At 54.4% G+C, this 21,330-nt stretch overlaps 1 protein-coding gene across 1 annotated transcript; it reads left to right on the top strand.

Annotated features, from left to right (window-relative positions):
• The first annotated feature begins 7,692 nt into the window (after window positions 1-7,692).
• On the top strand, window positions 7,693-20,568 carry STAC2 (SH3 and cysteine rich domain 2). Its single transcript, XM_019747795.2, has 11 exons — window positions 7,693-8,155; window positions 14,486-14,792; window positions 15,148-15,245; window positions 15,422-15,512; window positions 16,526-16,638; window positions 16,728-16,800; window positions 16,891-16,949; window positions 17,410-17,507; window positions 17,853-17,904; window positions 18,269-18,406; window positions 18,982-20,568. The coding sequence occupies exons 1-11, from the start codon at window positions 8,066-8,068 to the stop codon at window positions 19,084-19,086; spliced, it is 1,224 nt and encodes a 407-aa protein (XP_019603354.1). The 5' UTR covers window positions 7,693-8,065; the 3' UTR covers window positions 19,087-20,568.
• Window positions 20,569-21,330: the final 762 nt, after the last annotated feature.

Here is a 21,330-nt window from a genome sequence, read left to right as displayed (position 1 = left end):
GTCACTGTACACAGATAGCCCCAGCCCCCTCCATCCACTCCCCACTACTGTGTTTGGTATAAACAGATGAGGGCCTTGCAGAGAGCAGAGAGACAGGGCTCTAAACACATGGCCTGACCTCGTGTGACCCTAGCTATCCAGGCTTTGTGATTCTGAGAGGCCTGCCTGCATGAAAGGGTACCCCCATCTCTAGGTACTTGGCCCTTGGTCCTGCTTCCTCCTCCCATAAAATTAGACAAAATGGAAGAAGGGAGAAAAGGGGATGGAAACATTCCTGCCAATAGCAGCCAAAGAAGCCCACATCCCCAATATCCCGTGATAAGATTCCCTTAAGACTCTGAGAACCCACCCATTGCCCAAAGCTGTATTCAAGGCCCGAAGGCCCCATGGAGCCCTCCCATGTTGGACATAGCAGGATCCCAGGAAGGCCAGGAGGGAGGGGAATAGGAGGGGTCCTGGCCGGAGGTGTTGATGTAAGAACGTCCAAACCTGTGGAGAATTTTTATAAAAGTGAATCTGAGTCAAACAGGGGACACACCTGGAAGCCAGATCTCAACAGACTGAGATAACAGTTTGCAGTTTCTTTTATGCATTTGAGATTAAGGAGGGAACTAAGGAACATAACATGAAGGTGGGAAAAAGCAAGACAGGATCAGATTACCTCTTGCAGGCTTCAGGAGGAGGGATCTGAAAGGGTGGTCAGGTGGTATTAAAAGGAGGAGTCTGAAAGGGGCCGTTTGAGAGGTTGGTTAAACCTATAAGCACAGAAGCAAAGGACGGGACTTGCTTAAGTCAAAGATAAATCTTTTAGTAAAGAAGTTGTATGCTGGGGCGTACCCACCATGACTTGCCCAGTTAGGAATTTATGATCAGATCACCCTGTGAGGTTACTTTCCATAGAACCCCTTTATTCATCCACAAGGGGGAAAAGAGTGTGGGAGTGGCAGTGGGGCAGAGGAGAGAAGTGAGCAGGTGGAGGTAGCAAAGGTGGAGGCTGGTGTGGGCCCCCTTCAAGGATACCCCAGGAGCTGGTCCTGGGAATGGGACTCCAACTCCAGCATCCAATCACCCACCCTCCGCCTCCAAAGCTGTCTGTATCCTACGCCTTCTCTCCCTGAATCCCATCTCTCCCTTACTGGCTGCTACTCCCACCTACTTTCCACCCATCTCAGAGTCTCTGCACATTTGTCCCCATCCAGATGTTCCTGGGTCTGCTCCTGGCTTTCCATGGCTCTGTTTCCAAAGAAAAAAGCCCGGATTAAGGCATGTGGAGCCTGGCCATGCCCCTCCCCCACCCCACTCTTTCTCTGTGCCCCCCTGGGCCAGCCCAGCACAGGGTCTGAATAGCCCATCCTCAGGCTTAAAGAGGCCTTAAGAAACTTCTTTCCAGGCCCCCACTATCAGAGGAGTCTCAGGCCCACGAGGCAGGGGCATGGCCCAGACTCTGTCTCTTTACCTTTCTGAACCCGCTTTCCTCATCTGCAAAATGGGAGCAAGGCTTCCCTCCCATCCAGTGTGGCAGTGAGGATTAATGGAAATTCTGTGATGCTGCATCTTTTTCCAGGGTTTGCTCTCCCAGGATCTCCTCTTGGGGTTGCAGGGGACACCACCAAGGACCCCAGTGTCCCCACCAGAGCCCCTCTTGGGGGGTACAGGCATGACTGTCCCAGAAACTTCCCCATACACAGATAATTTCAGGGGCAATATTTTGGGTGCAATGTTTTTAAATGGGTTTTTCCCACCCAAAATGCTCTATCATCTATTATTTTCTAGGCCATGACATAACCCATCCTAATAATACCCTTTCAGGTTCCTTAAGCCAAGGAAGTAACTTATCTGTAAAAATTGCTGAGAAATAATTCCGTGACCTTCTTCTCCTCTTACCAAAATGTTTTGATTTGTTTTCTATCCCCAGGCAACATTCCAACCTGGAGAACAGGAGACTGAGGTGTACCCGTCTCTCAAAGAAAGGGGGGCTGAAAGGAGAAGTGTCATTCATTCATTCATTCATTCATTCATTCATTCATCCATTTATTTGACAAAATGTTATAGAATGCCTACTATGTACCAGGCTTGCTCTTGTTCTCTCTCTCTCTCCCTCACACTAGTGTGTGGGTGGAATCCTGCCTATATAGGGCTCAGGCACTCCCTGATACCCCTGCATTGGTGGTCAAAAGGAAGGCGTGGGCCCTGAGTTCAGGTAAAATTATTTTAAAAAGAAACGGATGAGAGATGATTTTTCAGACATTGTCCATGCACACGTGCATATACACAGAAATTTGACAATACCAAATGGTAAATCCCTGTATGATCTGTGTGTCTTTGTACACAAATACCCCCTCCCCAGGAAACGATTCTTTCTCCCAGCCAAAGGTCTCTGAGGACTCGGGGCGCACAGCTCCACAGGGCACAGCACTAAACAGCGCCCCCTAGAGTCAGTCAATGCATAGGCCAGGCTCTAAGCACGCAGTCTTTTATTCCTGAGAGCCGGTCTCAACCACCAGTAAGTCTCACTTTTGAAAGGCCCCCTCTCTGTTCATGCTTCAAACTTACTGCCTGCTACTTAACCCTTCCTGCAGCCCAGCCAATTACTGCTTATGTCTGTATGTCCTGTCTCTGCCCTTCACCAAATTCCTTTACAGTAGTCATCCGATGTGTAGTTTATTCTTTGTGTACTTTATCTAATGTTTTCTTCCCATCACAGTGGAAACCCCTGGAGTGTAGGAACTAAGAGAGGTGCACTAGTGTTAGGGTTAAGAGTATGTTTGTTGGAGTGGCCGGATGGCTCAGTTGGTTAGAGCCATGAGCTCTTAACAACAAGGTTGCCAGTTCGATTCCCACATGGGCCAGTGAACTGTGCCCTCCACAACTAGATTGAAAACAATGACTTGACTTGGAGCTGAGCTGCACCCCCCCCCCCCACCTAGATTTTGAAAAACAACGACTTGACATCCTGGAAAAAAAGTAACAACCTTTCTGAGCCTCATGCTGCAACTATAAAAAGAGGATGAGAGCCTTTACGCCATAGAGCTAGAGTGAAAACTGAATGAGATAATAATTGAGCCCTCATAAATGTGGGTGTCTTTTTTTCTATGAATCCCCAGTGCCTAGTACATCATAGTTTATTTATCTAGCACTTAAAAGTACAGGTTTATTTCTATAGCACTTGTAAGTAGAGGGTCTGTTTATTAAACAACAGTTCTTCAGTGCTCTGCATGTCTTCAGAGTGCTTTTCAAACAATCTTACCTTCTGAGGAAGATGCTTTTTTTCCCTAATATATTATCCCCCATTGTACAGATGAGGACACTGGGTCTCAGAGAGGTCAAGTAGCTATCTCAAAGTCACACAGCTAAGAGGAGACAGAGTCAGGGTTTGAACCCAGACCATCTGGGTCACAGTCCCTGTTCTTAAATCACTGTACTATGCCCCATTCTGCCTTATAAATTTAGTGTGGAATTTGAAATGAATCTCCAGGCAACATTCCAATCTGGAAGCTGGAGAATGAGGTCTACCTACCAAGTCACCCTCACTTCTAACCTCCAGATCCAGTTGCTTCCAGACTTCATCCTCTCTCTTTTCCACCAGCTCTGAGCAACAGCCTTCACCCCAGTCTGTGCCCAGGGCTCCTCTCCATAAAAAGATCCTCCTTTAATAGTTTGAAGCTCCTCAGTTCTCATTTCTTCAAAATTCTAACCCTAACAGCTCTCCCAGTCCACTGGGTTCTACCCCCTTGCTCACCCCAAAGTGATGACATTGCTATCACCGTGGAAACAGATGCTTTGTGGGTGGGTAGGGGGAATGGACTGGTGAAAGAAAGCAATGGCTTCAGGACACGATCAGAGGCAGGGGATGTGGAGGAGTGGGTAAACGCGCTAGGCTTGGGAGGGGCCACCAATGACCCCCTACACACACACACACACATGACTGCTATTAGCCCTATGTCGCTAGCCTCAAAGAGAAAAGAAACAGAAGGGAAAAGAGAGGTTTTCTTCATGGAGGAGAGCACAACATTCCCAATTTCATTGTCCCCCTCACATAAGAATAGGTCTCCTGGACAGTCGGGGCTTGTCAGGGGACAGGGGTAGGATTGCGTGCACTGGAACCCCTGTTGTTCCCCTCCAGGGAGCCTGGGGCACAGACAGCAGTAACAGTTCACCCAGGGAGTGTTAGGGACAGTGCCACAGGCAGTGGGAGGGCGGCTCTATGCCAGTGTCCTGAGCTCCAGGGGTTGGTGGCAGCCGGGGGTGGAGGGGCCCTCCTCCAGCCCCTGAGGACCTGGCTGTCCCAGATGCCACAGCCGGGAAGTGTGTCAGGCACTTGCGTAAGAGCCTTCTATATTTCCATAAAGTCATAATTACCGATGCCTGCCATGGGCTTAGCTCATTAGAGCGGTATCTGCCCCTGGGGCCCTGGGGTGGGCTGGCAGGGGGAGATGGCAGAGACTGGGCAAGGCCAGGTCTCTCAGTGTTTTCTGCGTTCCCAGCCCCACTGAGCCTGGACCCTCTTCCTCTCACCAGCTGGGAGATGAAAACTCAGACTTGGCCTCAACCATGACGGACTCCCCCACTCTAGGAGAGCCAATTCTAAAGCTGGAGGTAAAGGCCAGCCGCTCATGTTTTCAGCTTGGGCGTTCCTTGGCAACCCATGGGAGCAGAGGCCACAGCAGGAAGGGCTTCAGCTGAAGGTGTTTGTAGGAGAAATTGGGTTAGTCCTTATGGAAGGAGAAGCAATCCCTCACATCAGAGAATCTCAGCCACTCACTGGAGGGGCCCTGGGGGACATTCAGGCCAGAGGTTCTTAATTTGGGGGATCATAGATTCTCTGAGGAGCCAATGAAAACTCTGGACTCTCCTCCAGAAAATGCTTATCCTCCAAAATTTCACACAGCTTCAGGGGGTTCACAAACCTCCTGAAGCTCACCTACAAGACCAAGGTTAAGACTCCATCATCATCATCATTGTGTATTTACTCTGTCCATTGCCTTACATATATTAACTCATTTAATCCTCAAAAGACTACTAAGAGACATATGGTTATTGCCACGTTTTAACCCAACTCCCCATTTCAACCTAATCTAGTCTAATTCTGCCAATCTAAAAAGAAGGAAACCAAAGTCCCTCCAGAGCTAGAAGCTCTCTGCCCAAGGTCGCAGACTGGCCCAGGCTCCCTTCATGTCCCGGACATTGTGCTGCATGCAGATTAGAAGTTATCTGGTCCATCCTTCTGTCCCCGAGTTCCTGACGGCCCCACGCCCACTCTCATTCACTTAGCTCTCCTAGTAAGAGGCACCCCAGTAGTTCTAGTTTGACTTCCGGTCTAGGGAGCCCTTCTGAGAATGTGTCGGCCACTTACCCTCCTGCCCATCCCTTGCCCCCTTCTCTGCCCATCCCTCATTTCTAAGCTCTGAATCTGAGATGAGACAACGTTCCTCCCCCTCCAGGAGAAGCCAGCCCGGCTGCTCCTGCCCTGTCCCTCCCTGAGCCACTGCAGTAGGAGTTGTTGGCACTGAGACAATGACTCAGACTTAGTTCATGAAAGACGCTCGGAAACAGCCAGAAAGGACATCCAGAGGTCACGGCACCCAGCCCCCTGCCTCCTCCACATTAGAGAAGTGAGTCCTGAGGGTGTGCAGAGGATGGGGTCACTCAGGCTTCTGGTACTGAGACCAGATGGGCCCGGGGCCACCAACTTCCCTAGCTTTCCTGGTCACCCACACCTGAGAATTCTTCCCCATGTCTCATCAGAATCTTCCTGGGTTGACTCCCCCATGAAATAACAGGCTCCAAACAGCCCAAGAAAGTGAGGGAAGGAAGCTGTTTCTTATCTCTGCCTCAGGAAAAGCCCTGGAAAGGGACAAATCTAGAAGAAAGGAGGGAAAGCAGAACGTTAATTTTCCCTGCCTGTCTTCCCTGGGCTAAGTGGCATACTGCATTACCACATTCATTCTCCTAACAGTGAGGTAACACTATGTCCATTTTGTTGATGAAGAAATCAAGGCTCTAAAAGGTTTAGTTACCTACCCAAGATCAATTAAAGTCACAGTTAATTAGTGACTATACAGGTACTGGACTCTAAGGAACCCAGAGCTTTTGTTGTTTGGGGGAAAGACAGGGTACCTCCCCCAGGAGGTCTCCAAATGCAGAAGTCCCTGTTTGCTCCAATCCAGGATAGGTGGAGGGCCTGATGACCCTATCTCAGGGTGCTCCAAGCATCCCTTACAACTCAGTTGCCCAGGGAGGGATGTTGGGGTGACCTGGATTCAGCAAGCGGTAGGAGGGCAGCCCTCAGAGGGGATTGGGAGAAGGCTGGTAATGTGTGGGCCTTCGGGGAGACTGGTTTGAGGGCTGAGGCCAGGTTCTTCTAAAGCTCCTTTCAGGAAAGCTAGCACTCAGAGAGTCTGCAGCTGCAGAGGGTAGATGTAGAGGGGGAGGGAACCAAGCCCCCACAAACACAAACCCTCACGTCTGCCCTTGTCCTACTTCTGCCACTGGCAAACAAATCTCTATTCCTGGACACAGTAACCTGAGCAGAGCTCCAATGGTGAGCTCATCCTTGGGAAGACTGAGATTGCATGAATGGTTGTGTGCGTGGTCAGGAGGGTGGCACAGGGTTCAGTCCCTCCTCCAGGGCTAGCATAAAGGCAGGACCCTCTTGAGTACCACCCACCCACCCATGTCATCACCCACAGCAGATGAGGAAGAGGGAGACAGACCCAAAAATTTCTCCACCCACACTTAAGAAAGGATTCTCTCAACTTCCAACTTACTTCCCTTTCATTGGACAGGCCAAGAGATGAAGCTAGACCTTTTGGTCAGGGCCAGAGAGGGCAGGAAGTGAGGCAAGGGGATTTGGGGAAATGGCAGGTAAACAACAAGCATTAGAAGAGGTGCCTTCGGGCCAAGGGGACAGAGCACATCTTGGAGGGTAAGAACGCACTTCCCCCCCACATTTCCCTACCCACTGATCTAACTGCCATTTATGGTAGGATCTATAGGACGGGGCTGTGTCTTGGAGAAGCTTAGGGGTCTTTAGGTTGAGGCTTCTTCTCTGCTGCAGTCCAGACAGCAAGACTGTGAAAGTGACACAGTTTTCCTGCTTTACATCCACAAAAGAGAAATTGCCTGGCCTTTGACACATGATGTTAAGTTGTCCCTTCTCTGCTTGAGGAAACCCCTACCTTATTGGTCAGGGGTGTGTATATTTGGAGAGAGTATCTCAAGAGCAGAGAGATAACCAGGTAATGGGATAGAAGGGTTCCCATTCTTCCTCCACTTTGTTATCAATAAGTCCTAACTTCGATCTCATTCTCAGCTATCCTGCAGATCCAACCTATTTCTATTTCCCCAAGCCCCATCCAGACTTTAATATGATCTTCTGAGCCTTCCCTCAACCTTGTCATGCCCCCACTCCGAATTTTTCAGTGTAAAACTGCCCCCTCCCCTTTAGCACCCTCCAAGCCCCTCCCCATCTTGTCAAGGCTTCCAGGCTCCGCCCAGTTCGTCCTCTTGGCCGCGGCGGCAGCCAATAGCTGAGAACCTGATTTGCATAGCGGCGCGGGGGAGAGGCTGAGGGAAGGGGGAGGGACCAGGCGACCTCCTAAATCAAAGTTGGGAGGCGAGGACTGGGCGGAGGGGGCTGCCGGGTGCGGGGCTGGGACCCGCGGGGGAGGGAGGGGGATGGGGGGCGGGCGCAGCGGACGGCGGTGCCCGCCGGACACGGACAGCTCCGTCGCTCCCTCCCTCGGCTCATCCCCGCATCCCCACTTCCCTCCTGCCCTGGCTCAGAGCAGCATCCTCTGCAGACCCTCGGTACTCACTCCTGGGGTCGTCCCACTCCTGCTGCTCCGTGTAATTTCCTTCCCTCACCTGCTAACCCGGGAACTTTCTCTGCTCGCGCCCGGGAGTGAGGGGTTGCTTTGCCTGGCCGGGGTTTCTCCTGGGGTTCATTGGGGGCAGTCTTCGGAGAAGGGCTTCAGGGTCCCAGAGAGACGCCCGCCACCCGCATCCCACTCCCAGCGGGCCTGCCGTCGGGTCTCGGTACCCTCTCAACCCCTCTCCCCCAACCATGACCGAAATGAGCGAGAAGGAGAATGAACCAGATGACGCGGCCACCCACACACCCCCGGGGACCGTCTCTGCGCTCCAGGAAACCAAGGTAACTCGGGAGGCGCGAGGCCTGGACCCCTGTCCGGTGCGCCCCCGGCCCGGGCGCCCTCCCAACGCAGTTTCCACTGTGGGTTCGGGTGCCCTGGGGTCACAGTAGCGGGCCGGTGTGATCCTTAAGGCTCCGATGGGTTCGCGACGAGGGGCCCCTAGGATCCCCCATCACACAAGCACAACACGCCCTTACGCGCGTGATGAGCCGATTCGCTACCGCGACCCTCCAGGGAGGTTGTAACTCGGCTTTGTTGGAGGGAATCAGCGCAGCGAAGGCGGAGGGAGTGTGTAGCCGTGTGTAGCGGGTGTGGGCCGGTGTACGCGCCGGTGTGCGTGCGAGGCGCTCCCCTCCTGTGTCCGCCAGGTCTCTGGATGTAGCTCAGCCTCTCTCTCTCTCTCTCTCTCTCTCTCTCTCTCTCTCTCTCTCTCTCTCTCGGTCTGTGTCTGTCTCTCTCTGAAAATGTCTCTACAACCTGTTTGTCTCTGTCTTGGTATCTCCCTGTGTGCGTCTTTCCCGGGGTTCTGTCGGCGTCTCTATGTGTTTATCTCCGAGTCCCTCTGGACGTCTCTCTCTGACCTGCTGCAGTCCTGCATTCCCCCCTCCCAACCGGGTTAGGCTCGGGGACGTGAGGCCGCGGCCCGGGGGTGCGCAGCTTTCGAGTCCACGCTAAGGGCTGCGGCAGCGCGGGCCATCGCGGGCGGGGACCGGAGGACTGTTGTTGCGGCTCCAGAGCAGAAAGACAAGCATCCCCCACTTCCCACCCCGGAAGCGGGACGGGGGTGGGGTGGAGTTGGGCGGGTAAAAGCAAAAAGAGAAATCGTAATTAATGAATGTCATAATTAGCCCTAATTATGTATGGTTGTTACTCCTGCGGGAGTCACAACGAATAAATTATTCCCCACTGAAGTCAGGCGGAGAGCCCAGACTCCTGGCACTGAAGAGGGGGAGGGGAAGAGCGCTGCTCGCATTCAACGCCCCACCCACCCACCCAATCTGTCTGCTCCCTCCTCAAGTTCTAGGTGTTCCAGACTGCCCCGCAAGAAGTTCGGCAGAAGCAACCTGAACGGGTCTGGGGAGGGGAAAGAAGCGACTGTGTTTAGGGTGCTCCAGGCCCCTCCTCCCTAGACTTCAGGCCAAGACCTACTTCCCTCTCCCTTCCACCTGGTGTTTTGTTCCCACTCTGCTTCTGCTATCCATGTGAGGAGGGGGCAATTAGGACCAGAAATGGATAGTGATACTTTGGCTCTCCCTGGTATCACTAGCTCATCTGTCTATAGCTCTCTCCAGTGCCCATCTTCCTTCTCATTCTGTCTTGACCACCCCCCCAGGATATGAGGTTAATTCAAGGTCAAAGTCATCAAGGGAGTGACTAGGGGGAGATGAATAGGGCCTGGGTGGAGTCTGGCTGAGGCATCCCAGGAAGCTCCGCATCCCTAAACCAGAGAGACCCAGTGGGTCTCCATGTCCAAATCTTCAGAATGAACACTTGACCTTCTCCTGCCCCCTTCTAAGAATGAGACCCTGGGCTCTCAGAACACAGAATTAACTTCCCCTCAGAGAGTTAAATGTCTGTTGGGAAAGGAATGAGGAGCTGGGGTGGAAGGATATTGCTTGGAATATCTGTGACAGCTTCTATCAGGCAGAGGATCCCAGGAGCTGAGCCCCATCCTGAGTTCCAAGGCCCCTGACCTTCTCAATTGCCTTCTAATCACCCTGTACACACGTACATAATCCCTATGCTTGCTTCCCAGGGGTTTGGGGGCCTCCCAGGCCCTGCTCCCCACACCAAGGCCTGTCAGCCATGCCTCTTCCTTAAGAGCTCTCCACAAGTAGGCAGGAGTGAAAGCAGGTGGGCGCCTGGGCAGTGCTGCCTCAGCAATCAGCAGGCCGCAAGCTCAGCTGTGTCGGGAGGGGGAGGTCTGGGCCTGGCAGGTCTGTACCACCCTCCTTCCAGCCCAAGGACCCTCCAATGCCATCAGCTCTGGGTCTGACTATTGAGATCCCAGGAGCAGGGGAAGAGGGGCAGTGCACCTCTGACCTGGACCGTCTGTGCCAGACCAGTTGGAGCCCCGTACCTTTGTCCCCTTCCCCTATACTTCCCCTTTGTGAAGAACTCAGTCAAATCCACACGGGCTGGGCTGGGGATCAGGAGGGCAGAGAGAGAATAATTCAGGGACCTTGCCAGCCTCCTTTTACCCTCCCGCCCCCAATCTGTCTCAAAGAAACCTCTGTCTCCAGACTGTAGGAGTGGGAGAGATGGAAGGGAGAGGATTGGTTGCTGCCCATCCAACTCAACTTGAAGCAGGTACAACAGAGGGGGCTGGTGCCCATCAGGCAGTGAAGCCAGCATTCCAGGCTTATAATATCAGTGTTTGGGGCCCACTAGGCATTTCTTGCCAGCTCAAATCGAGCCTCCTGGATTTGGTTGTCCTAAGGTTGGGTCTCACCCCTGCACCCAAGCTACTCAGGGACCTTCCTAGTGTCAACATCACCGTTGTTGGGTCCCCATCCCACAGTACCACACAGGGCCTGCCATCCCCCCTTGGGTGTTATCCTTGGGAAGACCCTGCCATGCCAGCTCTGCCATCTGAATCAGCTTGTGCCAAGTCCACCACCACCCACCACCAGCTGCTTAGTGCCCTTTCAGGAGCTGGCGGGAAGTGAGGAGGTGCTGTGGGGAATCAAGGAAAGAAGGGACCATCTAGGGTGTGGGGAGGTGGGCAGGCCAGCCCTGCCTCTGGGAAGGGATTCAGAAGAATAGGCCTGGTGGTTCTGGTGGTTCAAGCTCTAAGCCAGACAAGCTCTTGGTACATTCAGAGGGAATAGGATCCAGGTGGGCCAGCTCACCAGGGTACATGGCAACTTCTTCCCAGGCCAGGGAATGGGTCCTGGGACAGTGGGAATGCCAGAAAGATAGCTGGTGGGGAGATGGGGAAAGGTCCTCTCTGGGAACTAGGAGTCCCAGGAGTGGGAATACCTGGCCAAGCTGAGCTAAAATGAGGTTTGGGTCGCCAGCCTAGATCTCTGGAGTGCGCAGCATCAAACCATTTGGCAGAGATGCCCCCTTCCTTTCCTCCAGACACAGCCCTTGACATCTGCCAGCCACCACATCTGGGGCCAACAGCCCAGCCAGGGCGTCGCGAGCAGAGCAGGGGCTGCCATGTTGCTGTGGAACATTCTGTTCCAGAGGCCTCTGGAACCCTGCAGAGGTGGCTCTTGGCACTGAAGCCAGGGAGCCACCAGGAAAGGGCACAGGCTGAAGCATAGTCTTGAAATCGCATCCTATGAGGATTACTATGGAAATAATGGCCTTGGGAGAGGGAACATGATTGATGTCTTCAAGTGTTTGAAGGACTGATGTGTGTAACAGGGAGTAGCCCTTTCTGGAGCCAAGGGAGGTTCAAACAAGGGCTGATAGGCAAAAATTACCAGGAGGCAGGTTTCAGCTCTATATAGGGAAGCACTTGCCAGCGATTGCAGCTGCCCAAAGATGGAATGACTGTCCCAAAAGAGGGTGTGCCTCCCGTCACAGAGGTGACCAACAGAGTCAGACACTATTCAGAAGGGACATGCAGAGTGATAGAGTGGAGACTGTTCTAGGTTGCCAGTCTTTCAAATCCCTTCTAATCCTAAATTTCATGATTGACGTGGTGGACAAGCCTATGGCGCAACTGAGGGGCAGAGGTGAGGGCCAAGGTAAGGTCCAGAGCAGCAGCATGCTCCTGGTAATGGGCTCAATAGCAAAAGCCACTGGTCTAAGTCCTGGCTCTGCTATGTACCAGCTGAGAACTTGTGATGAGTTACGTGACTTAACCCCTACGAGCCTCCGTTCCTCATCTGAGGAGTGAGAGGAGAATTGTCACCACCTCTGAGGGTAGTACCAGGATTCATGAGCTGCTGCATATAAAGTGCTAGCTCACTTCCAGTCCTCTGACAATGACAGCCCCTCATAGCTATAAGTTTATGTTTTTGCTTTTTGGACCCAGAGCCGTGCATTGCTTAGAGAGCATGGAGACCTGCCTCCTTCCTCTTTATTTATTTATTTATTTGTTTGTTTTTATTGGGGAATATTGGGGAACAGTGTGTTTTTCCAGGACCCATCAGCTCCAAGTTAAGTGGCTGTTTTCAATCTAGTTGTGGAGGGCGCAGCTCACTGGCCCACGTGGGAATTGAACTGGCGACCTTGGTGTTATGAGCACTGCGCTCTAACCAACTGAGCCACTGGCAGCCCCCCGCCTCCTTCCTCATGGATGTGGGGAAACTGAGGCTCACAGAGAGGAAGTAAAGTGACGTGCCATCAGACAGCAGGTTTAGTTTTGCTCGCACCATCCAGAGACCTCATGTACTCTATGTCCATGGCCCCTGGGCAGAACAATAGGTGATTCACCCGCCTCTGGGCCTGTCAGAGCCCCCAGAGCCACATTCAGCACATAGAACACATTTCTGTTCTAATTAATTGTCCCTTTGGCCCTCCACCTCTGCCCCAAAGCACAGGTCTCTGAGACTGGGGCCTTGCTTCTCAGACACACAAAGAAGCCCACAGTGCTGTCCAGGAAGCTGCATTTGGAAGGAGCTGGGCAACTCAGAGTGCCAGACACCCCAGGGCTCTGACTGCCCAGCTGGCACACTGGGGTGCCTTGTGCCCAAACATCTCCCTGTCTGCTCCCCCCTCCATCTTGCTGCCTACTGGCCTCCCCTATAGCTGGAGCAGCCACCACTTCCATCCTCTTGGCACAGTTACCAGGCTGGCAGTCGTGACACATAGTCCGCTTGGTGTGCCAGCTGGAAACACTGGCCAAGTCTCCCTTCCTGAAGCCAGACTCTGGCCCCCCTTTTCTATCACTGATGGAGAGGAGTGGGGAAGGGTAAGAGGGCTCTCAACAGGAGGAGAGGGAGGAGGATCTGGGTGGAGAGTTTTCCAGGCCTCATCCTGGGCAGATTGAAGAAGGGTAGGTTTGGGTGAGCAGCGGAAATAATTCTGGCCTCACTGCAGAATCCAAAACGTGAACTCCATTCAGGATTCCAGTCATTTGCTCATCATTTAGTCAACAAATATTGACTGAACACCTACTATATGTTGAGGCCCTGTGTGGGGATTTGAAGAAACTATCCCTGTCCTCAAGGGGCTCACAGTCTTCTGGGAGAGTGAGAAGTGAATGACAACATAAACGTGACTGGAGCTATAATGGAAGTCGGTACTGGGTGCAGAGGAGGGAGTGGTTTCACTAAATGGAATTCCTACAGAAGAGACAGCTTCCAGGAAGAGAAAGAGTCACTGGAAACCCTGAAGGATAAAGAGGGTGTTAATTGGATAAGGCAGAGAAGAGGACAAATAAGTCAAAAGCTCAGAGGCATGAAATATGAATAAGTTCAAGTCCTCATGTCTGGGCTGCAGGCAGAAGGCATGGGTTGGAAAGGGAGGTTTGGCCAAGCCGCAGAGTCACGTGACTGGGGCAAGGGCATTGGCTGGGTCCTGAGGAACCATGAAAAGTTTTTAGCAGGGTCAGTAGGTGGAATGAGCAAGGTGGCGGCAAGGGTCTGTGGCCTTGAACCGGACTGGGGGTGCTGGACCTGAACTAGGGCTGAGCTGTGCAGGGGATGCGGTGATTGTGGGGGATTGGGCTGGGAAGGTGTTTTGGAGGAAAAATCAGCCTTGAGGATGAGGAAGCAGGATGAGCAGATCCTACTGTGACTCTGTTCAAGAACACAGGTGGAAAACTTGGGACCTGGTGTGTTTTGTTTAGCTCCCGAAGTATTTTTTTAACTTGAGTAAATGGTACACCCATACAATGAACTCCTGTGTAGCCATAAAAAAGAATGATGGAACTCTTTATGTACTGGTATGGAATGATTTACAAGATTTGCTGTTAGTGAAAAAAACAAGGTGCAGGAAAAATAGTATACTACCATTTCTGCAAAGAAAGAAGGAAATAAAACCTCTTGAGTTTATGTCTATCGAATTGCACATAAAATTCTAGATTTCTTTTGAAAAATAGGAAAATCAGACAACACTGGGCTGGGCGTATGGACTAGCCTCAGTTGGCTAGAGGAGACCAGTAGCTGCTCCCCGGCTGTCTGGTTTGCCTCAGTCCCCACTACTCCTAATTGTAATGCCCGTCTAGCCAGAACTCCTTTGCTCATGGGGCTTGCCTGCCATGGGGGTTACCTGGGATTGTGACCCACCTTCTGGAACTTGGCAACCTCTCTCTTAATACTTCATCTCACCTCAGGCCCTCAGCCTTCAGGCTGCTATTGACCAAAGAGATATCCTGGAGGAGAACCAGCCCCCTCTCAGGCTTCCACTCACAGCCCCTCTTCTTCTCTCAGCTCCAGCGGTTCAGGCGCTCACTTTCCCTCAAGACCATCCTCCGAAGTAAGAGTGTGGAGAACTTCTTCCTTCGCTCAGGCTCTGAGCTCAAGTGCCCCACTGAGGTGCTGCTGACACCCCCAACCCCGCTGCCCCCTCCCTCCCCACCACTGGCATCCACAGATAGAGGCCTGCCCACCCCGGCACCCTCCCCCTGCCCAGTCCCGCGCCCCTTGGCATCACTCAAACCAGTGAGGCTGCACAGCTTCCAGGAACATGTCTTCAAGCGAGCCAATCCCTGTGAGCTTTGCCACCAGCTCATTGTGGGTAGGTGCCTGAGGCGGGCAAGGGACGGGCCAGGGTGGGTGTGGGGAGGAGCCCGTGGACCTACCTGGGCTCTTGCTGTTCAGGGTCCCCAGTCCTAACTATGCCCTCACTCTGGGTGGACAAATGAGTCTTGGGGGTGGGCGGTTGCCCAGTGTTGCTGTGTTTACTAACAAGTCAGGCTTCAGTGCCAGTTTATACCCTGACCGTGAGGGGATAAGTATTAGGCCCTGAGGCTGACACGAGGGCACGCAAACCCCTTCTCTCTTCCCACCCCCTTAGCTGCCTCCTTTGCTTCTTGTCCATGGATGTATCCTCTCTTGATCAACCCCTCTTGCCGAACCCAAATTCTTCCCAGGAAACTCCAAGCAGGGCTTGCGGTGTAAGACGTGCAAAGTCAGCGTCCACCTCTGGTGCTCTGAGGAGATCTCCCACCAGCAATGTCCAGTCAAGACGGTGAGTAGGGAACCATACAGAGACGGCTGGCTGACGGCTCCCAGGACTGGCATGTGGGGGAGTGAGTACCCTTAAGGCTGGTTCCTCATGTGAGGGGGTCCTGGGGCTTGGGGAAGGCCAAGTACTCAGCGGGCTGTGACATCCCCATGCCCTCTCTCTGGCCTCTCTTGCCACAGTCCTCCTCCTTCCGCCGCAACTTCAGCTCCCCGCTCCTGGTACATGAGCCACCACCAGCCTGTGCCACAAGCAGAGACTCCCCACCCACTGGTGAGTGTCCCCCTCCCCCGTTGCCCCTGATTTCACTGTGGTACAATGAGGAACCCATGCTTTCCTCAGATGGGCACCTGAGTCACACTGGCATTTCCAGTTGTTGGCACTGCTACCACTTCCCTTCTCTGGATGCTCCTGTCCTGAACGTAGGATTCATTCATTCATTCCTCCTTCAACAAACATTTTATTGAGCACCTACTAAGTGCCAGACACAGGGGCACAGCACTGAAGAAAGTGGAGTTCATGGTCTGTAAGGGAGCTAGACATGAACTGGTTAATGACACCAATCATCAGTTAATCGCCATTCAGATGAATGCCTGAAAGGAGGATAGGGAATAAAGAGAGGATAAAGCAGGCACTGTCCTCATCCAAAGAGACCAGGCAGGCATCCCAGAGACGTAAAGGATGGCAAGTTAGTCCACTGAGGATCTGGGGAAGACGGGTGTAGGCAGAGGGTGACCTGGGGAAGGAAGGGCAGTTAAAGAAAGGACAACATGGCTGGGTTGAGAGTGAGAGGGTGTGAAGGGCCTTGGGGTCCGTTTTAGGATTATTCTTTGGACTTTATTCTAAGGGCAATTTTTGTGTTTTTACAAGAGCGTTCTGGCTGCTGTGTGGATTGGAGGGGCAGGAGTGGATGCAGGGAGAATAGTTGGGAGGTCATGACCGTTTCCAAGGGAGAGTTTGGTAGCTTAGCCTAGGCTGGTAGCAGTGGAGATAGAAGTTGGCAGATTCTGGAAACATTTGGGAGGTAGGACTAGGTGAGGAAGTCATATAGGCAGTGAAGAGAGTGGGGAGTCAAGGATGCCCAGGGTTTCTGCACGGACTCAGTGGGAGGACATGGAGCTCTCCCTGCCATGCGGGAGACTTGGGCGCGGGGAGGGGAGGCAGGGAGTTCAGCCTCGGGCATGTGCAGCTGGAGCTGGTGGGGCAGACAGAGCCCAGATACAGGGCTTCAGGGCAGAGTGAGGCTGGCAGCTGGGTACCTGGCCTTAAGGGTGGATGCTCATCAGGGGCCAGCGGGAAGGTGGACCCCATCTACGAGACCCTTCGTTATGGCACCTCCTTGGCACTGATGAACCGCTCCAGCTTCAGCAGCAACTCTGAGTCCCCCACACGGAGCCTGGTATGGTGGAAATAAAGGGGAACCTCAGGGGCAGGGGTCTTCGAGGATGAAGGCCCAGGGGATGAACCCTCTCCTCTCTCTGTCCCCAGAGTGAGCGGGATGAACTGACTGAGGATGGGGAAAGCAGCATCCGCAGCTCAGAGGATGGCCCTGGAGACAGTGGTGAGGGGGGTGGGGACCAGGGGTGGGAAGGGAGTGCAGTGCGGATGCTTCTTGCTGCCTCACATCCTGGCCCCACCCTGGTATCTCCAGTATTCACAGCCCTGGCCGAGAGTGAAGGGTCAGTACCAGAGAAGAGCCCTGGACAGCAGGTGAGGTGATGCTGGCACCAAGCCCTGGCAGGCCAGGTGGGAAGGGGATGGTACTTCTTGTCACTGATCCATAGATGGGTGAGAGCAGGGTGAGGGGAGTATCACTGTTCCATCATTTATATTCAGTCTACAGGGGTGGCAATGCCAAGGTGAGTGGGCGCAGGAGGCAGGGGTATTGCCCCTCCCACCACTGACCCAATGCCTGTTGCTCCCACTCCTGCTCCCTTCCAGGGTGGGCAGTTCCAGGGTACAGCAAGCAGCGGAGTATCCCCCCTTCTCCATCCCTGGACCAGTCCCTCCAGGGGTGTGTAAGCACAGCAGATAGGAGAGGCCCTATCCGTGGCCCAGGAGCACTGTGTCCCACCTGTTAGCCCCCAGGTAGCAAGGTCAGGACAGGTGGATGGTGGGTGGAATGAGGAGGGTGTCGCCCTCCCATCACTGATCCAGAGCTCTTCCACAGCCCCCCAAACCTCCCTTGCGGAAGGACGTGGGACCCATGTATTCCTATGTTGCACTCTACAAGTTTCTGCCCCAGGAGAACAATGACCTGGCTTTGCAGTAAGTTCTTTGTGCCCAGCCCCACTGGGCAGCTGCCTGGCTCCCACTTCAGGTCTCTGAGTTCCCTTGGAACATGAGGGGGGCCTTCAGGAACCTTCTTCTGGCATGGTTGGGCTGCTGGGCCCAGAGAGGAGCGGAGCTGCCCAGAATCCAACAGGGGTTGGTGTTGATGGCATGGCTCCTGCCCACTGCCCTGGCTCTGTCCTGGAGAGTGTCTGCTGTAGCTGTGGTCCTCCTTTTAAGGGCGTCAAGAATCCTCCCCTAGATGGGGGGAGCCCAGAACTGTTGGGATGTCGGAGGGCAGGTCCCTTCTGCTCTGTTTGCTGCCCAGCTCTCTCCTCCCAGGCCTGGAGATCGCATCATGCTGGTGGATGACTCTAACGAGGACTGGTGGAAGGTGACTTGAAAGGGGGAGGTGGCGGGGGTGCAGAGGGACCTGCTGGGCACCTCACCAGCCTCTGCTCTGCATGGCCACTGCCTCCCCTTCTCTCCAGGCCCCTAAGACCACCCCTTTTTCAGTCACTGGCCCATGCCAAGCCTAGGACCAACCCTCAAGCCTTGCTCTCCCTGTCACTCCACCAACCCCCGCCTCAGCTTTGTCCCTCTTCCCACCTCGTACCCTTCCCAACCCAGAAGCCACCTGACTGGGGGCTCAAACACAGACAGCCCAGGAGCTGGCATTGGCTCTGAGTGGGCATTGTGTCTAGAGAAAGCAGTGGGGGGTGGGGTGGCACTGGTGCTCATGCCAGCCTCATCCCCAGGGCAAGATTGGTGACCGGGTTGGCTTCTTCCCAGCCAATTTTGTACAGCGGGTGAGGCCAGGTGAGAATGTTTGGCGCTGCTGCCAACCCTTCTCCGGGAACAAGGAACAGGGCTACATGAGCCTCAAGGAGAACCAGGTGAGTGCCTGGGCCCTGCAGCGGCTGGAGAGAGGGGCACGGGGGAGGGGGAGAGGCAGCAGGGCCGGCGAGTGTCCTGGAGGAGGATGCTCGCAGCGTGGCAGGGGGAGGGAAGGCAGGTTAGAAGTGAAGGGACTGCAGGGATTTGGGGCTGGTGGCCAGCACAGGCATGGGGCTGAATGATATTAGAGACAGCTTGGGGAGAGGAAGAGCACTGGATTAGGAGTCTAAAGGCTTGAGTTTGAACGCTGGCTCTGCCTTTGGCTAGTCGTATAAGCTTGGCAAGTCCTTTTCCCTCTGTTACTTGCTCTGTGAAATGGGAATGGGACCACAATAAGTCAGCTGTTCTCAAAGATCAGCCCCGAAGGGCTGCTCGGTGTCTGCTGATGTCCTGGTCTGGCTGCTGTGCTCTGGCCCCTCATGGGATCTGCTCCCAGCACCCCAGCTGAGGTCTTGAACTACATCTGATGCTGGTGGCATCATTCCCTGGAGTGGGCCCCCTGGGAACCATGGCAGGACTCAGGGCCAGGGCTGCAGGTAGTGCCAGGCCTCAGTTCCATGTCTCTCTGCCTCAGATCTGTGTGGGCGTGGGCAGGAGCAAGGATGCTGACGGCTTCATCCGCGTCAGCAGCGGCAAGAAGCGAGGCCTGGTGCCAGCCGACGCCCTGACCGAGATCTGAGAGGAGCCAAGAGAACCCAGATGCCACCCCTGCCCATGCCTGGCCCTTGCTTCTAGCCCCGGGTGGGGGAGCAGGCATCTGCCCACACTTTTTCTCCCTCTGCCTCTCTCCTAGGGGGCACTCACCATGGCTTGGGAGCCTTCTGGTCTGAGGAAGATTTTAGTTCTTGGGTCCCAGGGTGCCCTGAGGAGGTGCTCTGGGACTTGGGGGTGGAGGAGAAAGTGAGAGGGAATGGGAAGCTCATTAGGTCTACCCAGTGCCCAGGCACCCCCAGAGTCGTTGCTGTGCTGAGTCTAGCCCTGGGGGGCATTCCTGGGGAACTTCTTTGCTGCTTCTTCCAGAGAGTCTCCCAGTGCCCACACCAGCTTTGCATGACTGACACCTGCCTTTCCCCACAGAGCCTCTGCTTGGGTCTGTGTGTGTGACCATGCGGCTGTCCCTTTGGAAGTGGGGCCTTGGGAAGGTTCCTTCCCTGACCCTCAGCTATCTGTCCTGGGTGCGGAGGAGACTCAGCTATGGCAGGGTCCCGAGTCCACCTCCTGGTCTCACTGCCTCTGTCACTCCATTAATTCTCAGGAAAGTTCTGCAGGAATCTCTCCCATTACTTGAAATCTGGGCAGGCAGAGGAGGGGGGAGGGCTGAGGTCCGTGGAGTGTGTGGCAAATCAGAGACTGTCCCTTCTAGTAGAACAGTCACCATAGAGCAGCCTCACCCCACCTTTGCCCACTGGAAAAGGACATCCAAGAGCAACCGGAACACAGAAAACCCACTGAGAACAAAAAACTGGCCCATGCTTGGTCCAAACAGCCCCCATTTCACTGTCAGGACTCTAAAAGCCCCCGCAGCAGGACCAACCAGCTCGGGGGATCCCCAACAGGCAGCCCCAGGAGCACCGCCCTCAGCCTGACCTCTAAATGGCCCTCTGTCACCCCGCTCTCTGGGCGCTGCGGGCAACAGGGTTGCTGGGCTGCGGTTGCAGGGGTCCCTTTTCTGGCTGTATTTGCATCCTTGTCCTGGACAAAGCACCCTGGGAGGAAGAGGGAGTGAAAGATAAGGAAGGTGGATCATTCTATTTGGACACCAGGAAAGGCAGGGAGTAAGTACCCTGGGGGTTAGGGTGGGCACACGCAAAGAGGATCCCTCCCTTGCAGGTTGTTTCATTCAGGTGCCAACCTCCCTCTCCCCCCAGCTCAGAGCCTCCTCTTGTGCCCTTGATCGTGCCAGCTGATGCCAACCCCCATCCTGGGCACAGTCACACCCTCCCATGCAGTGTGAGGGACACGTCCTCCTATCCACTGGCCCCTGCCCCACTTCTCCCCTGCAAAGGGGGGCTCAAGCCACACTGCCCTGTTTGCTGCCATGAGGCCCCCTCAGCAATATCCCAGGGGCGGGCCCTATGCCCACTGTACATGAGGCTGCATGATGGGTCTGCTGGGGCATTGCTGAGCCCCCAGACTCCTAATTAAATGTTTCTTGTCCCAAGGTGTCTGCTCTGTGTATCTGCCTGGGATAGAGGAAGGAAAGGGGCAAAGAATGGGGGTGAAGGATGAGGGTACTGAGGGGACAAACATGAAGGTGGAAGAATTTGTTTGTCTCTGAGGAGAGGGGTGTTGGGGCTGACATTACAGGGGCCCCACGCCTCTTCACTCCCTCCCACTGAGCAGCCTGAGACGTGGGATCTGGGGAGGTGTTTGAGAGAAGGGGCTGGGGAGAGAGGGTCGCGGGACGCTGGAGGGAGAGACGGTGGGCCTATGATCATTTTCAGGTTCCTAGCGCACCTGAGGTGCAGGGAACGGGCACACACCTCCGTGCGTCAGAATGGTTCCTGCCCGCCCAACAGTGCCCTCCCAGACCTGCCGTGCCTAGGGCCTGTGGGACTCAATACCCACCCGAGATCAGCCTCGTTCCCGCAGCTCCCCCAAGCCCGAGGCAGCAACGCTGGCGGCGAAGACGGGAGCGGACAGTGGGTCCCTGAGATGACTCAATCACGCCCATCGGAGCCTGGCACGAAGCAGGCGGTCGGCGGCTCCCCTCCCGCAGCGGTGCCCGCCGCCCACCTGCTCCAGCAGAGCTGCCTCCTTCCCCTCCGCCGCGCCACGTCAGCGTCCCTGCGAGCACGTCCTGTGCTATTTATAGGCAGAGGGGAGCCGGGAGAGAGCAAGAGGCGGGCTGCGGGGGTGCCAGGGCAACGTGGTGCGAAGATAATGCAAGGGGGTGGGGACCTGCCCCTCTCTCGATAGGCAC

This window comes from Rhinolophus sinicus, linkage group LG15 (assembly GCF_036562045.2).
Source record: "Rhinolophus sinicus isolate RSC01 linkage group LG15, ASM3656204v1, whole genome shotgun sequence".
NCBI classification, from domain to species: Eukaryota; Metazoa; Chordata; class Mammalia; order Chiroptera; family Rhinolophidae; genus Rhinolophus; species Rhinolophus sinicus.
Note: the sequence above shows the minus strand (reverse complement) of the source record. Positions and strands in the feature narration are given on the sequence as shown.

Excerpts from the sequence above, each read along its gene's own strand:
- STAC2 (XM_019747795.2), top strand. The coding sequence starts at position 8,066 with ATGACCGAAATGAGCGAGAAGGAGAATGAACCAGATGACGCGGCCACC. Across the intron at positions 8,156-14,485 it reads CTGCGCTCCAGGAAACCAAG|CTCCAGCGGTTCAGGCGCTC; the intron begins GTAACTCGGGAG and ends TTCTTCTCTCAG. Across the intron at positions 16,801-16,890 it reads GGATGGCCCTGGAGACAGTG|TATTCACAGCCCTGGCCGAG; the intron begins GTGAGGGGGGTG and ends TGGTATCTCCAG.